The 17,175-nt window shown below is 41.1% G+C and overlaps 1 protein-coding gene across 1 annotated transcript; it reads right to left on the reverse strand.

Moving 5' to 3' along the window:
• Positions 1-2,460: 2,460 nt before the first annotated feature.
• On the reverse strand, positions 2,461-4,680 carry APOLD1 (apolipoprotein L domain containing 1). Its single transcript, XM_007955008.2, has 2 exons — positions 4,558-4,680; positions 2,461-3,204 (listed from the first exon to the last, which is right to left on the reverse strand). Exons 1-2 carry the CDS (start codon positions 4,678-4,680, stop codon positions 2,461-2,463), a joined length of 867 nt encoding a protein of 288 aa, XP_007953199.2.
• Positions 4,681-17,175: the final 12,495 nt, after the last annotated feature.

A 17,175-nucleotide genomic window follows, 5' to 3' on the forward strand; every position in this document is an offset into this window, starting at 1 on the left:
ACACTTTTTCAATAGCACCATTGTAAGAATGAGAATTGAAGAGAACATAAGTATTTTCATGGGAGCTCTTGTGGTGCAGTGCCTAAGGTATTGACTGCTAACCAGAAGGCTGGAGGTTCTAACTCACAAGACACTCCTTGGAAGGAAGACTGGGCAATCTGTTTCCATAGAGATACCACCTTGGAAACCCAAGGAGGGGTCACTATGAGTTGGAATTGACTTGACAGCAGTGAGTTTGGGTTTTTTTGTTCATTTGCTTTGTTTTTCAATATAAGTATTTTCTTAGAGATAGCTTATAGAGTTCTCATAGACCCCGAAGCAGAAATAGAACACCATAACTTCCTTTATACATCTCTAGTTGTTATTGTTTCCTTCCTTAATAGGTTCTCCTTCCAGGTCAAGTGTTATCTGCTGGCAGAGTACCTTCAGGATAAATATGTTTGCCTCATTTACATGTCCTTCAATTCATGGCTCAATTTACAAGCTCAAGCTCAGGTTCTGCTCTCTCTGTTTAGAACTTCCCACACTAACTTAAAAGGATCATTTAAAACACTGGGGGGGAGGGATGGGAATTTCCCTGAAAAGAGACTTGTTCAAGGAGAGCAATGCTATTTCCAGCTGATGCTCTGCCTCAGAAAGTCACTCACCCTCATCTGTGAGAGCCTCAGTAGCCTCCCATTCAAAAACTTACTATTCCTATTATTTTCTAAATGTGGTGCTTAAATAAAATTAAATTCAATCAATAAAAGTAATTAAATAACAAAATAAATTAAAAAATATATGGTCTGATGGTTTTCAGAGAAAGTAATAGAGAAAGGTCAGTTCTCTGTAAGTTCACATTCCTTTCTGTACCAATTTCCAATGACCGGGCAATACTGCCCTCTAAAGGACCTATTATGTTACATCTCTTAGTTCAGATGGGAAATGGCCCTAGGACACACGGATCAGCAATCACACACCCACCCCCCCACCCCACCCCCCACACACACACATTTTTTCTTTTACTTCTGGGTCAAAGTCTGTCCTTGACCTTCTGTGAATGATTCAGAAGACCATGGAGCCCCTAGAGAGGCTGTGTGTCTTCATGAAGTCTCACTGTTACACTGGTTCCCAAACCTTAGCACTTATTATAGTCATCTGGAGGGTTTGCTTAAACACACGTTGCTGGACCCACCCCTAGAGTTCTGATTCTGCAAGTCAGGGGTCAGGTCCAACACTGTGCCTTTCTAACAAGTTCCCAGGTGATGCTAAATGTTGCCAGTCCAGGTACAACACTGTGTGTCAGATACTGTGCTAGGCACTTTAGCTTATTTAATACTTCACAAGGTGATATTTGGGAGTTCTGGTGGCATAGTGCCTAAGGCATTTGACTGCTAACCAGAAGGCTGGCAGTTAAAAAACCCCAATCACTCCTCGGAAGGAAGGTTGGGCAATCTACTTCCATAGAGATACTGCCTTGGAAACCTAAGAAGGGGTCACTATGAGTCAGATTCAACTCAACGGTAGTGAGTTTGATTTGGTTTTGATTTGAAGGTGATGTTTTATCATCTCTGTTTTACAAGGCAAGAAAGCTAAGTCTCAGAGAGACTAAGTGGCCAAGATTACACAGTAGGTAGCAAAGCCTAACATAAACCCAAGACATCTAACTCAAAAGCCACTGCTCTTTTCTATACACTATGATATAAATAAGTAAAAATTTTAGTCATTCTATCTTTCTTGGACTTAGCTTCTTCACGCAAGGAGGCAGGACTTAGATGGTCACTTACTTTTTTCTCTTTATCAGAATACCTGGAAGGTAGATAGGAAAGTCCAGCCCACAGCCACTCAGTAAAGGTCCACACTATACCTAGGCTGGTTCTGTGAGTGGGTAAGCTAAGAGGTGAAGAGAGAGGATGTCAGGTCAAGGGCCATGTCTGGATCCTGAATTCTCCTGCAAAGTTAAGAGGGGGTCTGGCCTTCTTTGGATTCTGGGGTTCTTTGTACTCAAAAACTCTGGAGGAGAAGTTTTAGAGCTAATCTATCACAGGAATTTTAAGGACCTACAAAGCCTAGTGGGTTTTGGAGAGGATCCAGAGTGTGGCTGTGTCTCTCCACCCTCTCCAGCCTCAACTCAAATCACCACAGCAGGAGCAAGGATCACTCAACTTTAAAACTAGAGGGACCAGCTACCTTGACTTAAGCTGTGTGAAGAATGAAAAGTTTTGATAAAGGAAAACAATTTTTCAGGTCACATACCCCATTAGGCATAGTGCAAGTGAAAAGTCCCTAGCACTCAACCCCATGCAGGACACCACAGTGATGGGAAAAGGACAGTAAGGAGCCACCCACTTCAAAAACTGTTTTTTTTCATCTTTTGCATTCGGTTCCTAACCCAACTTCTTGTTTTCCAGAGGGGCTATAAATCTGGAACATCCCATGGGGATGATTTCTGGCCTTAAGCATGAAGAGGAAAGGATGTTCTCAGAAAAACAGTCCTGCGGGCTGGTCAGCAGAGACCTTGAGGTCGTGGCCACGGCTGGACTTCGTGCAGAGCTGCACCCTGGACTCCAGCTGCTCACTGAGTTCGTCCAGAGCCCCGGTGCAAGACTCTAGGCTCTCTGCCAGTTTCTGAATCTTGGCTTTCAGTACGGCCTGGCTAACCTTGGTAGCCCCTTCGGCCCGCCTGGGGATGAGAAAGCCACGCGAGCCAAAGAAGACGATGCAATAGACAGAGTTGTACAGGGCAATGGAGGCATTCCTTCCGCACTGCAGCAGCTGGCGGTCCCCGCGGCCCTGCCAGCGGCAGAAGAACTCGAGACAGCTCAGGATCTCGCGCATCTGGTCCTGGCAGGTGGCTGCGATCTCCTGCACCCTCCGCAGCTCCCGGGAGTTGCAGAAGACCAGGGAGAGGTCGGAAGTGATGGTGACGGCTCCTCCAGCAGTAGCTACCCCTAGCCCCACGGCCGACGCCAGAAGCGAGGCCCCCAGGGTGATGGGGCTGAGCGAGAGGCCCACGATGGCGGCGACAGCGCCCGCAGCGCTCAGCGAGCTCCCTGCCACGTTGGCCACCAAGGAACGCCTGCGGAGGCGCTCGAGGCGCCGGGCCACCTCGCGCAGGCGCAGCATCTGGCCATGCAGCAGACCCCGGCGGTCCAGCAGCAGCCCCTGGAAGCGCCGCAGCGAGTCCGCGCCTTGCGGCTCCCAGGCCGCCGGCCTCTCCATGCCCTGCAGGGACACAGATACAGTTAGCCCACTACTCCCACTCGCAATTCCCAGACTCAAGCGAAGAGTTCTCAAAAGTTAAAAATAGCAGCTACTGCCACACAGGAGCAGATTCCTGTCATGTGTCAGGTTGTCAAAGACCAGTTTTGTAATCTTGGACAAGCCACCCAAGTTCTTAGGATCTTGTACCCACATATGCAAATAGGAATAATGCTATCTTCTGCTTTTCTCCTAATAGACTTTATTAACTATCTGTTATATAAGATTTAAATTCATTGAGGAGGGGATGGTGGGACCGGAAGTTCCTCCAATATTGAGGCCTTTGCTGTGTTTGAAAGAGAATATTTTACAAATACTAGGTTGTGTAGTTTACAAAACCCTTTCATTATAGGAAGACTTGGATGGTAAGAGTTTTGCAGCAGCTGTTCCTCTCTCCTTCTCTGACAAGTGAACAAAGTCAAGTCACCAACACCTAAAAAATCATCTTGTCTATCGAATGTAAGAAATGAATCCAAGTTAGATCCTTGCCTGAAACAACTCTTCTGCTTATTATTCGTCCACACACTCTGATCTTAGAGCCAAGCCTGGAATGCAATTTGCATTAGTATTCCTTTAATAGATAACTAACATGCATCAGGTCTTCTTCAGAAATCTCACTCTTTAATAGTTGCTTAATTAAAATTAAATTAATACTACCATGTTTCTTTGTTTTTAAAGCTCCCTTAAAAAGGAAAAATTAGTAATGGTTGAATAAAATAAAGTAGTCAAAATTTATGTTCAACAATTCACTGAAAGCTACCTTGTACTAAGTTACATTGAAGGCAATTGAAGGTTACTACCAGAGATTTGTGCACTCTGGGGTAAAAGTACATCCTTTCTACCTACCAAAGATTTCCACCTTTATATCCACTGTCCTCCTCATTATGAAGAACATCTTCAAATTGCCAAATAAGCCCTTAAAGCAGAACATTCAAGTACTATGGCTTTGCATATAAAACGGTCTTTTATATTTTCCATAGATATTTTAACAACTGTTTTCTCTTTTGATGCTTCCAATAACCCTGTGATATATTAAGCCAAGAATAAATATTTTCATCTGAAAGCTGAGGAAATAGCAACACAGACACATTGTAGGTGCACCTGATTCTTCACACGGCCCAGCCTAAAATCCAGGTATCCTGACTCCTAGGCCCTCTTTTTGCTTTCATGCCTTCATGATCCAACCCACATTTCCAGGCAAAGATACCTCTTAGCAAAATAAGGAAAAAGCCATTCAAAATATTTAATGGACCATAGCTACAACCCCAGTGTTACAAGGCTAGTTTCCAGACAATAATATTCAGACTCCCCACTTACCATCCACTTGGCTGCCTCCGGCAAAGAATAATCTGGGGCCGTTTCTGGATGCGCGTGCTTTATAGTTCCAGAGGGCCAATGGCTGCCCTGGGAAAGCCTTGTCTCATTCTGTGAATTTGCCATTTCCTGTCCTGGCCCCTGCTGTCTTCATCCAGAAGGATGTGACATGGTGGAAAGTGACCTGCAGTCGCACAGCACATCCCGTATTTAGGAAATGAACATTGTGTGTTCGCTTTCCCCTGAACGCAGGAAAAGAATCACAGGCTCTTCCCCAACTTGAAACAAGTGTTGTCATTCTCCCAGGGGGGATACCCTGCCTTTCCTCTCTTGTGAATAGTGAATGACGTTATCTGGGAGGACATCAAACGCACCCCAGGCTGACCAATTATGTTGTTTCTTCAGAGGCCACCGTTACAAAACCATTTTTAAAAAGAAAAGAGAGGAGGGAAAAAAGCTGTTACATCTGATATTGGCCACTCTTGGTTTACTCCTGTAGTTTAAAAAACATTGTGAAGCTGTGAGTGGTGGAAACATGTGATCCTTTCAGCTCTCAGCCCTTATCATCCGGCCTTAAGAATAAAAAGTCACACCCACAGGAAGGGCTGCGTGCAGTTTTGGGCATCTCCAGCTGTGGAGAAGATATTTGAGGTCTCCAAAAGGGCACACTGCAGGCCAAATGCGTCAGAAAAATCAGTGGGGTCGAGCTCCACAAAGAGCTAAGTATACACTTTCAATAGCAGAGATTTGGCTTTCTGGGTTTTCCTTTGGAGTAACAACTGTAGCCCTATTTGATAGTTAAATGAATTTTATTTATAGGTTAGTGAAGCATGGGCTGAAGGGCAATTCTCTGCACGACTCAGGAAGGAAGAATGAGGGTAGCATCTGTGGACTTGTCACAGACCAAGACATTCAGAGGTGGTTGGAGAACTCAGTCTTAACATAGGGTAGAAATAAAATCTCCCTTCTAACACTCTCACCTTCAGATGTTATTGTCTCTGGACCCCACGTGTAACAAAGTAAAATGTTACCTAATCCTGTGCTATCTTCTTGAAGACTGGGATACTCAAGTCTATCGTTATTGCCACTGTATTTCGAGTGCCTTCCAACCACGGGAGCTCATTTTCCAGCGCTGTATTAGACAACATTCTGTTCATATACATGGGGTTTTCAGTGGCTAATTTTGAGAAATAGATCACTAGGCCTTTCTTCCTACTCTTAGTCTAGAAGCTCCACTGCAGCCTGTGCACCATGGCTGACACTGCTGTTGTTTGAAGTATCAATGGCATAGCTTCCAGTATCATAGCAACATGCAAGCCACCACAGTAGGACAAACTGACAGACAAGTGGTAACACCTTCAGATAAAGAATGCCAAATTAGGTTTTCACTTACATTAACCTGGTTACTGTCTCAACTCTGGTTCATTTGGAAAGTCTTAATAGCTAAATCCTTTTGGAATATTGTTAAATCCCTACCTTTATAACTATAACCAGTTGCCATCCAGATGACGCCAGTTTATGATAATCCCACGTGTGTCAGAGTAGAACTGTGCTCAATAGGGTTTTCAATGGCTGATATTTCAGACATACATCACCAGGCCTTTGTTCTGAGGTTCTTCTGGGTGAGCTTCGACCTCAAATTCTGTTGACAGTGAGCACATTAACTATTTCCATCACCCAGAGACTTCTATAGGAGCTCTGGTAGTATAGTGCCTAAGGCACTTGACTGCTAACCAGAAGGCTGGCGGTTCAAACCCACCAGCCACTCCTCGGAAGGAAGGTTGGGCATTCCTACTTCCGTAGTGATACTCCTCGGAAACCCAAGGAGGGGTCGCTATGAGTCGGGGCCCACTCGATGGCAAATAACAACAACAACAACAACAACAGAGACTTCTATAATTATGCATTGCATTTATCAACACAACGCCATTTGCCACTATTCACATCATGGTCCTTTTCAGTCTGATAATTCTAAATTTGGTGTATGTTCAAATATTCTGGCTAAAACTACTCAAACTAAAAATATAACCTTGTTCAAGAAACTTTCAGGATCAATCTACCTGCACTTTCGCAGTAATATATCTTCATGTTCCAATGGACATAGTCACCACAAATGGGATGCAAGCCAGGGTGAACTGGGGGTGGGCAAGGAGGAACCGTATCCTGATTCTTCAGCTCCCATATGCTCCTCCAACTTCATAAGCCATTTTCTTGTGTATTCCATGTTTACCCACTTCTGTCAAGTTGGTTCCAATTCATAGTGACCCTATAGGACAGAGGAGAATTGCCCCATAGGATTTTCAAGGCTGTCATCTTTATGGAAGCAGAATGTCACATCTTTCTCCTGTGGAATGGCTGGTGGGTTCCAACTGTCAACCCTTCGGTTAACAGCAAAGCACTTAACCACTGAACCACAAGGGCTCCTTATTGCAGGTTGAGATGAATGTCATTAGATATTTCATAGATAAGGAATTTTGCTGGAATTCAGGGTCATCTGCAGAGATTCAGTAATCATAGTACAGAATGAGGGTGAAGAAGTAGAAAATACAGGAGAGTAGGAAGCATGTGTACTGGACACAGCCAAATCAAATTGTTTTTTCTCTGTGTTATAAATCATTTTATTCCTATTTGCCTCTTTATGAAGTGAAAAATTGAGTCATCTAATAGTAGCCTAAATGAAAGGAGCTCTGGTGGTGTAGTAGTTAAGGCATTTGGCTGCTAACCAAAACGATGGTACTTCAAACCCACCCGCCGCTCTGTGGAAGAAAGATGAGGCAGTTTGCTTCTGTAAAGATTTATAGCCTTGGAAACCCAATGGGGGTCGCTACGAGTAGGAACAACTCAAGCACCATGACCTTAGTTTTTGGTTTAAATGAAGTTTCACTGCCTGTAAAAGCCAAGTACTTCACATTATTTATAAGAACAGACACTTGAACTTAATACTTTAAACTCAGCATTCATTTACTTTCATGTATTGAAGCACAAAAAGAAATTTAAGGAACAATTGAAGGTATTTTGATCAAAAGTTCCATGTGGGCAGTCTGTTCACACAGAGACAACAAAAATATAACATTAAGACAATTTGTGAATATAAGATTTAGACCAAAGGCCTTCCCAGCTCTCCTAATGTACCTAATATGTACATTTATCCAAATAAAAGCAAACTGAAATAATAACAAATCCACTCAAAGATTTTTGGTCATATTATGTGGAAATTTCACCAGAATGTTAAGTATGATAAAAACCAAAACGCCCTGCCATTGAATGGATTCTGACTCATAGTGACCCTCATTGGGTTTTCAAAGCTATAAATCTTTATAGAAGCAAATTGCCTCATCGTTTTTCTGCAGAGTGGCTGGTAGGTTTGAACCACCAACCTTTTGGTTAGCAGCCAAATGCCATAACCACTACACCATCAGAGCTCCTTGTAAGTGTGATAGCACATGGTTAATTCTTGGAGTTGTTTGTTAAGTTACCTAAAAAAAAGTATTTTATTCATTCAAAGAATGATTTCATGATTATTTTATGAGAATCTAGCATTGAGTTGTCCCTTGGACCAGGTAGGTACCTTAGAGCACTTATTCTGTAGAGGACTTTGAGGATGTCTACGTTCCATGAAGGAGCCCTGGTGGCTCAATGGTTAAAGCACTCTGCTGTCAACCAAAAGTTTGGCTGTTTGAACCCACCAGCCGCTCCACAGGAGAAAGATGTCACAATCTCCTTCCATAAAAATGTACAGCCTTGGAAACAGTATGAGGCAATTCTACTCTGTCCTACAGGATCACTGTGAGTTGGAATGAACAGTGGGTTTTGGGTATGTTGCATGAAACTTTAACTATTACTGTCCTATACTCATGGAACTGCACAGGAAACAAAAGACCCAGTGAATGCAGAAACATACCATTTTCATTTCTTCAAATGGGCCTCTGATCTTTGTTAATGTACACATAAATCCTTAAACACTAGAGTTTAAACACTAGTCTGTTTTTTTTTCCACTAACGTTCCTGCAGATACAGATGTCTCCATGTTGGCACAGTCCTCACCTTTTGTCCTTTTTAATAGCTATATAATAATCCCTTTGTTTGCTTAGTCATTTCCCTATTAGGCCCTTGGATTGTTTTCAGTTGCTTCCCCCCCTCCCCCACTACTATAACTTTTGGTTTTCTTACTATAACTAAAGTTGCCAGTAACATCTGTGTACATTTTCCCCCTTTGGATTATTTCTTTGGGGAGTAATCACAAATGGAAAAATACCAGACTAAAGAGAATGAACATTTTCATAGTTTTCTTTTTATTTATTTATTTTTGCAGTGTTCTTTCCCCTCCTTTGATAGTTTTCATTACATGTTGCTATGTTTCTTTCTAGAAGAGTCTATTTATAATACCATCAGCTTTGTTAGAATAGCAGCTTTTGGCTTTGATACAAGTCAAAGTTTTCTTATAATAATATCTAAAATTTTTCAGTTGTTTTCAAGGTCATAAATATGTATGAAATACCTACTGTATGTCCAGGCATCGTGCTAGACTCTGAGGATAAAAAGTTGAGTAAGATACACTCCCCACCCTCCAGGAGTTTGTAATCTACTGGAAGAGTTAGATATAGCACAATCTATTTCTATGGAATGTGGGAAATGCCAAATGTGTGTGCAGGGACCAAGGACACACAGGGAAGTCGATGCCTAGGTATGTCTAGGGAAGACTTCCTGGAAACACTGATGGTGACTGAACCTTGATTGTTGAACCAAAGTTATTTGGACAAAATTTACGAGAGAAAGATAGGCTAAAGGAACAGGAGGAACAAAAGCATGGAGGAGTGTTAAAGATGCTTGAGTCAGGTTGATATCACTGAGCATAAAGTGAAAGGCTAGAAATGTCCAGGGATGAGGTGAAAGGATACATAAGGTCCAAGTTATGACAAGTCTCCAATTTCACGTGGGAAAGAGGGAGCCACTGAAGGCTTTTAATCTGTGGCTTTACAGGATGAGGTTTGACTTCATGGACAGTTGTATGAAGGATGGTCTTCAGAAGTATTCAACTAAAAGTTAAGAGATGAGTTAAGAGTCTATTGAAGTGGATGAGAGGAATGATAGGACATGGATATGGATTGTGTTGGTAAGAAAAGAATGGAGTGAATAAAGCTTTTTAAACAAAAAAATTGGAAGCAAAATTGGCAAATCATATTTAAAGTTTCTGCTCAGACATAGTACCCATCATACCCACTTATATTTCTATTGGCCAAATCAAGTCATATGGCCAAGCTCAACACCAATGGGATAGGGAAGTTTACTTCTCCCAGAGAGGAGGGAGGCAAGAAGAAGAAATGCAAGCCATCAGGCCAGAAACCATGTGCTTTCCTTTTGGAGAAGATAATCCCAAGAATGTAACATCAATCATATTCTCTCTTCCTTCTCAGTGAGTTCCTTGGAAATGCAGTCTTCATCTGGATATAGAAAAAATTCAACTCAGGTTAATATAAGCAAACTATTGCTATGAGTCTGGGAGATATGCCTGAGAATGGGAAAGGACCAAAGAGCCCTAGAGAACCAAGAAGCCAGAGGACAGCAGCTATTTTGTAGTTGAACAGCCTGCTTGAATGCCCCTGACCACTGTTCTGGGAGAAACCTCGAGATTGGCTGAGCTTAGGTCAAGTGCCCATCCCCAGGCTGATCTGGGTAAGGAGAAGGGTGAATTCCCTTCAGTTTCCATGGAGAAGATGGTCACAGAAGTTTCCCCTCCCACCAACACAAATAGTCAGGGAGAAGAATTTTCACACTAGTAAATTACAGTGTGTGTGTGTTGGGGTGAGGGGTGTTGTGCCAAGGAAAGGGAAACTGATGCTGAGGAAAAGGAAAAGAAAAAGAAAAAGAAAAAGAAAAAACATCCACAGGAAACATTTTAACCTAATTTGATTCACCTGGAGTTTGTTACAGTGCATACTAGGAGTTATGCTAGGCCTGTTTCAGTATGATATAATTTTGATATATTTTAATAAAATAGTAATTTTTTCTTTCTATATATGTGTTGGGAGCTCTGGTAGCCTAAGGGATTTGACTGCTACCCAGAAGGCTGGAGGTTCAAACCCACCAGCCACCCCTCAGAAGGAAGGTTGGGCAATTTACTTCGGTGGTGATACCGCCTGCCTCGGAAACCCAAGGAGGGATCGCTATGAGTTGGATCTGATTCAACAGCAGTGTGTTTGGTTTTTGGTTTATAGATGTGTTGCTACTGGTTTAGCTTATATCGATTTCTTACCATTGTGTCCATCTACTTCTAGAAACTCTGTTCTGTTTTACTGGTCAATGTATCTGTTTTTAATTCAATATAATTTTGAAAATCACTACTTCAGAGTAGGACTTTTTTTTTTTCTTAAAAGGAGACTCTACCATGATTGTCTCTTACTGGGAAAAACAAAAAGATTATTTTTGATAACCTTATTTGTTCATTCTTCTGGACATCTCTGACACAGGAAGCTTTTCAACAGTCCCAGTCTCCCTTGTGTTATCGACTGAAGCCAGTTTAAGTTGGTTTTACTTCCTCCTCCACAGGTGTGCACACCTGCACAGAGCACCTGAGACTTTTGTGGGTGAAACATCCTTTACATCATTTATATAAAAGCTTTGGCCCCATGGGCCCTATTACAGTGTATCTAGTTTACCACATGCTTTTTCCTCTGGTGCCAGAAAGACTGCACCTGAGACCACACCCCTGGAGTAGCCATAAAGATTCTCTTATCTCCCAGGACACAGAGCAACTATTACCTTTGTCTTTTCATATCCCAGACTTAGTCATTATCTCCCAAGTTCCCAGACATGATACAACAATCATTGTAAACTCCGTTTTAACACCTGCTTCTTTTGTATCTACAGCGGCATAATAGATCTTGAGCAATCCCTCAACTTTTAGACAACTTGTATAGTTCTTTTCTTTTTTTTTTCCAGTGTATCCTCTTAATGGCAAGAGAATGATACTGGTTTTCTTTCTTAACTTGGTTTACAGACTACTTTTATAGAAAAATTCAGCTAGTTGTCATTAAGCATTGCAGTGAAGCAAGGATGTTTCTTCCAACCACCTTGAAAGCTGATCGTTATTGTCTAGTCATTTGTTGTTGCTGCTGCTGTTTTCAACTCTATTTGCTTTTGAACTCAGTGAGAAAACAACTTTCTATAATGCAGTTTTTCCTTTAAAAGTAGTACTTTACAAATGATTTCTACTTTTAATTTCTATTGCTAACAAACTTTGAACTGCCTTTGAAAAGGGAAGGCAGATTCTACCTGGTAGAATAAAAACATGGGGCTTAAGTCCTGCATCTGCAGTTCCTCTGTGACTCTGGACAAATCACTTGACCTCTCTGAGCCTCAGTTGGCTTTATAGGGTTTTTATTAAATTAGAAAATAAATGGGCAAATGTTTGAGAACCATAAAATGTGTTATTACTACTTTTTTTAAGCCAGTGACTATTTGTTATATCTATTTATCTGTAGCCTTTTAAACCATTCTGCATTTATACATCATTATTCCAGGAGTAGGAGCTCTGGTAGCATAGTGCCTAAGGCACTTGACTGCCAACCAGAAGGCTGGAGGTTCAAACCCACCAGCCACTCCTCAGAAGGAAGGTTGGGCAATCTATTTCCATAGTGATACCACCTTGGAAACCCACGGAGGGGTCGCTGTGAGTCAGGTCCGACTTGACAGCACATAACAACAACAACAACATTCCAGGAGTATATTACCTGATTTACCACCTGATTTTCACTCTCTCAGAAATAGTTTTTTATTTTTCAGCAAAGGGGAAATTTAGAAAATGATTTTTAGCTTATTAATTTATAATGTTCTCTGACCTTTTTGTAATGGTAGTAACTTGGGAATATATGCCCCACCCTTGATCTGACAACATCCTTTTTAGTCCAAAGGTTCCCAGTATCTGTGTCAGCACTACATTGCATGGTCCTGCTCCATTGACAATAGTAAATTGGACCAGAGGTAAACATCTGAACCAAACGTAGCCAATCAGATACTTTTTCTAGGATTTTGGGATTTGGACCTAGAGAGAACTGAGTCAGTCTTCTCAGTGACTGGAACTGAAATATGGAACTCAAGATCTCTGGAGTAGCCATATGCTGCTCATTGTGTTCACAAATGAGCAGAGGCAGATTGTTTGCTCAGAAAAATAAAAACACAAGGATATGAGAGGTAAGCAGAAAGAAAGTCTGAATCTTTATTTCTTGTTATCCAGGAGTCATCTGTAAATCCTTATTTTAAAGGGGGAAAAAAACTGTTTTTATTCTTTGAGAAATCATGATTTCTGGTCCTTTCAACAGAGAGCCCTAAAAAACCCTGCAACATATAAGATCCACTCTTTGGCTATAACTTCTAAATAATAATAATAATATAGATATTTGGAGGTGTTTCTCTATGCAGTGAACTGTTTAATAACCATGTGCCTTGGATGTCACAATGCTTTCTTTTCTTGGAAAATATTATTTATTTCCTCAATCGCAAAAGAAGTGCATGCTTCTTGTAACAAATATATAGAATATAAAATGCAGAAGGCAATGAAAATTTTCCTTCTTCATTTGTTTTCATCCTCTAGGGGTAATACTGAGTGAGGTATATTGTTTCTTATGTGTCTTTATGCATTTTTATGATTATACAAATGTATATTTCAAATATGTGGTTGTGATTTTCTTTCACAAAAATAGCATATTGTACTTATTGCTATGCAACTTTTTTCCCACTTGAAAAATATATCATGAAAATTGTACATGTCTTTCCATATCTCCACAGATCGTTTTCTGCCCTTCTCTCTGACCTGATGCTCTGTGCTCCAGTAGACTGATGCCAGTGGACTCTCTCACCCAGACTCCCTTTCCAGGTGTTCTGATTGGGTTCAACCAATGGGTGGCACGAACAAGAGATCAGAGAACAGGACAAAGAAGTTGAGAGAATCTCTTCCCTGCTTCATCCCCATTTCAGCTCTGTCTTTGCTAGTAGTTTTATCCCTGTTTGACTGCAGTTCCACTGGGTGGCCCTGCCTCCATGGTTCCAAATTTCACTGGGCTCCTGTTATACTATTTCCTCCGCCTAGGAGGAGATAATACCTTGGGTCCTTGCATGGTAATAGCTTTCCACTATTGCTAGTGTCAAGGACCTTTGGTGGTGCAGTGCCTGAGGCAATTGACTACTAACCAGAAGGTTAGTGGTTCAAACCCACCAGCCACTCCATGGCAGGAAGACTAGACAATATACTTCTGTAAAGATTTGCTACCTTGGAAACCCAATTGGAGTTGCTATTTTGGAATCAACTCAATGGCAATGAGTATGAGTTACTGCTAGTATCTAGGTACTTCAGCGTCCTTTGTTGTTTTGTTTAACGCTGTCCAGCTTCTGTAAATAAACCGTTCCTTAAAGTTTCTTTGTTTGGACGAGCGAGGATGAATTCTGTTTTCTGCCAGGACCCTCTCTTACACACCGGTTTTTCCAAAGTGGTATATGTAGCTGCCACTCATTATATGGGCAGGTCATGATTTATTTATCCACTCCTTTATAGTGGACATTCATCATATTTATCATTGTTTGTCACTGCAAACAACGCTGCACTGACCGTGTGTACTGTTGCTGCTGTATCTATAGGATAGGGTTCTAACACTGGACTTGCTGAAACATAACACATATATATTTAGAATCTGATGAATATTTTCTTACCATTCTGGGTAGATTTTAACAATTTCCTCTCCCTAGCACACACATCTGATGAGCAATAAATAAGCTGTGGCTATGCTAAATACAAAAGGAAGGCTCTAGTAAAATATGCATGTTTAGACCATTAATCCAAAAGAAATCATGGCTATTTTTAACACCTAAAAAGGAAATAAGCCTTTATAAAGGAGTTACTGAATCCTACAGCTACTCAGACAATGTAATCCTTCAATCAGCTTTATTTCAAGGAAAGAGAACAATTTCTGACTGTTTTAACTAATCTGACCAGAAAAAGTTCCAGTAGTTTCTAAGTGCATGAGATGAAGCACATGATTAAGAATAAAATTCAAAGAACATTCTGATGGTAAATTTCAGAGTGCAACCCCATAATACACAACTTCTATTTGGGACTCAGATACCAAAATGTTTCCTATCACATTCTGAGTTTAGGTTTACAAAACTAAATATCTCAAAAGCAGAAATAAGCTTCAGAGAGCAACACAGAGATGTGCACTGAATACTGTATGTTATAATAACGAAACCAAACTCACTGCCATCGAGTTGATTCCAACTCATAGCGACCCCCATTGGGTTTCCAAGGTGGTAAATCTTTACAGAAGTAGATTGCCCCGTCTTCGTTCCTCAGAGCATCTGGTGGGTTTGACCTGCCAACCTTCTGGTTAGCAATCACATGCCTTAAGCACTGTGCCACCAGAGCTCCTTGTATGTTCTAAGTTAAAAATAATCCAAATTTTCTTCAGTAAAGAAATGGCTAGTTAAAATTCGTATTTGGAATAGTATGCTGCAGTTTAAGGAGCCCTGGTGGTGCAGTGGTTAAGTTCTCAGCGGCTAACAAAAAGGTTAGAAGTTAGAACCCACCAGCCATTCCACGGGAGGAAGATGAGGCAGTCTGCCTCCATAAAGATTACAGCCCTGGAAATCCTATGAGGCAGTTCTACCCTGTCCCATAGGGTTGCTGTGAGTCAGAATCAACTTGATGGCAAAAGGTTTGGTTTTAGTTTTGCTGCAGTTTTAAAAGGTGCTCCATGATTATTAATGAGATTGAGCACTTTTCATAAGATTTCTTCTTGTTGGTGTTGTTTTAAATAGTTTAATGTCTTTCTGTATCCACAGTTGAAAGTTTTTTTTCTATTTCCCATTTTGATTATGCTTATCCTATTGTCCATATAGCATATCAGAGATTGACAATGAGAGTAAATAACAAAAGTAAACTATTCCAATGATAAAATGCATAAAGAAACTCAATAGTAAGATGCCAAGAATGCTGAGAAAACATTTTTTAACAAAATTCCCTCCCCGGACACTAAAATCAATTGGCATAATATAGTCCACAAAGACAATGTTGTACATCCTACTTTGGTGAATAATGGCCAGGGTCTTAAAAGCTTGTAAGTTGCCATCTATTGATCTCTCCCTATCCAGAGTAAAGAAGAGGGAGGAAAATCAAAGATTCAGGAAACAGTCCAAAGTACTAATGGAGCACGTCAACCCCAGCCTCTATGCCTCGAGACTGTAAGTACTAGATGGTGCCTGGCTATCACTGCTGATTAATCTGAAAGGGATCATAAGAAGAGGTCCTGGATAGAGTGGAGGAAAATGTGGCGCAAAACTCAAAATCATAAAAAGCACCAGGCTTACTGGTCTGATGAAGACTGTTGGAACCCCAAGACTATGGTCCTTAGACACCCTTCAAGCTAGAAACTGAACTTAAACGCCATAACTCAACTGGCACTCAGGTGATATCAGGAAGTATGCACTCATTAGAACAATCAAGCATATGAGATCAAGAGAACAGCATTTGACAAGGATGGAGCTAGGAAGGTGGAAGGGGATGGGGAGGATGAATGAAGGGAAGGGGTGGGCGTACGGAGGAAGAAGGAAGAATGCTGTTACAGTGTGGGGATTGCAGTAAATGTCACAAAACAGAATGTGTATAGATTGTTGAATGGAAAACCAACTTGTTCCGTAAACTTTCGCCCAAATCACAATATAAATAAACAAAGGGGGGAAAAAAATCCCTCCTCTTATTGAATTCTTAAGGAGAAATTCATGTCCAAGAAACAAAATCCTCTTGTAAGTCAAAATCTTGGGCACTGAGTTTCAAAGAAAGTAAAGTCCAAATTAAAATGATTTTCCTTTTGTGGGTTAAAATTCAAAAACGTTGAAGTTCAGAATTCATCTTGCAACTTCTTATTCTGCTCCATCTCAGCTGGAAGGAACTTCAAAGTCGGGATTCTTTTAGCAGCTATAACTTGAGTTGTGTCTCATTGGAATGAGCTTTGGTGCCTCCAAATTAAGAAGAAAAATCTGTGATGTGCCTTTTTCCCCCAAAGGTTTAGTAGGACATGCAAAATGTTCACAGCCCTATCTGTACACCCACCAAATTTGGAAAGCAAGCCAGTTCCTAACAGTTACCTCAAGCAAAACTGCATACCCAGAATCAGTACTTTGAATTGCCAAAGACCGTTGCCAAGACTGCAGCCTCACCAAGATGCCCAATGATCAGTGCCAAGAATCCAGAATCTATCATCTGTGAATTTCAGCCAAGTTAACAGAAATCTTTCAGCACTATTGACAAAGCATTTGAGAGGGTATTGCCTTCTTGCAAAGTTTCTAAATGTGCAGTGGCGATATCCTATCATCAGCTCTTATTTGAAGTACTGTTCTTTTCCACCGAGATATTCAAAACATTTTAACTTCCACTTCTTCTTTACACAGTAGGTTCCTGCACTGCAGAGCTACAGCAAAGGTGAACTCTGTCTAGTAAAACCAAACCAAAAACCAAACTCGCTGCCATGAAGTCGATTCTACTTACAGTAACTCCCTTTGAGTTTCCCAGGTAGTAAATCTTTACGGAAACAGATTGCCCTAACTTCCTTCCTATGGAGCAGCTGCTCGGTTTGA

This window comes from Orycteropus afer, unplaced genomic scaffold (assembly GCF_000298275.1).
Source record: "Orycteropus afer afer isolate SDZICR_OR568_19922 unplaced genomic scaffold, OryAfe1.0 scaffold00488, whole genome shotgun sequence".
In the NCBI taxonomy this organism is placed as follows: domain Eukaryota; kingdom Metazoa; phylum Chordata; class Mammalia; order Tubulidentata; family Orycteropodidae; genus Orycteropus; species Orycteropus afer.

What these genes read in the sequence shown, in the direction of transcription:
- APOLD1 (XM_007955008.2), bottom strand. Translation starts at nt 4,680, where the DNA reads ATGGCAAATTCACAGAATGAGACAAGGCTTTCCCAGGGCAGCCATTGG. An exon ending in CGGAGGCAGCCAAGTGGATG is followed by an intron (nt 3,205 to 4,557) that starts GTAAGTGGGGAG and finishes GTGTCCCTGCAG; the next exon opens with GGCATGGAGAGGCCGGCGGC.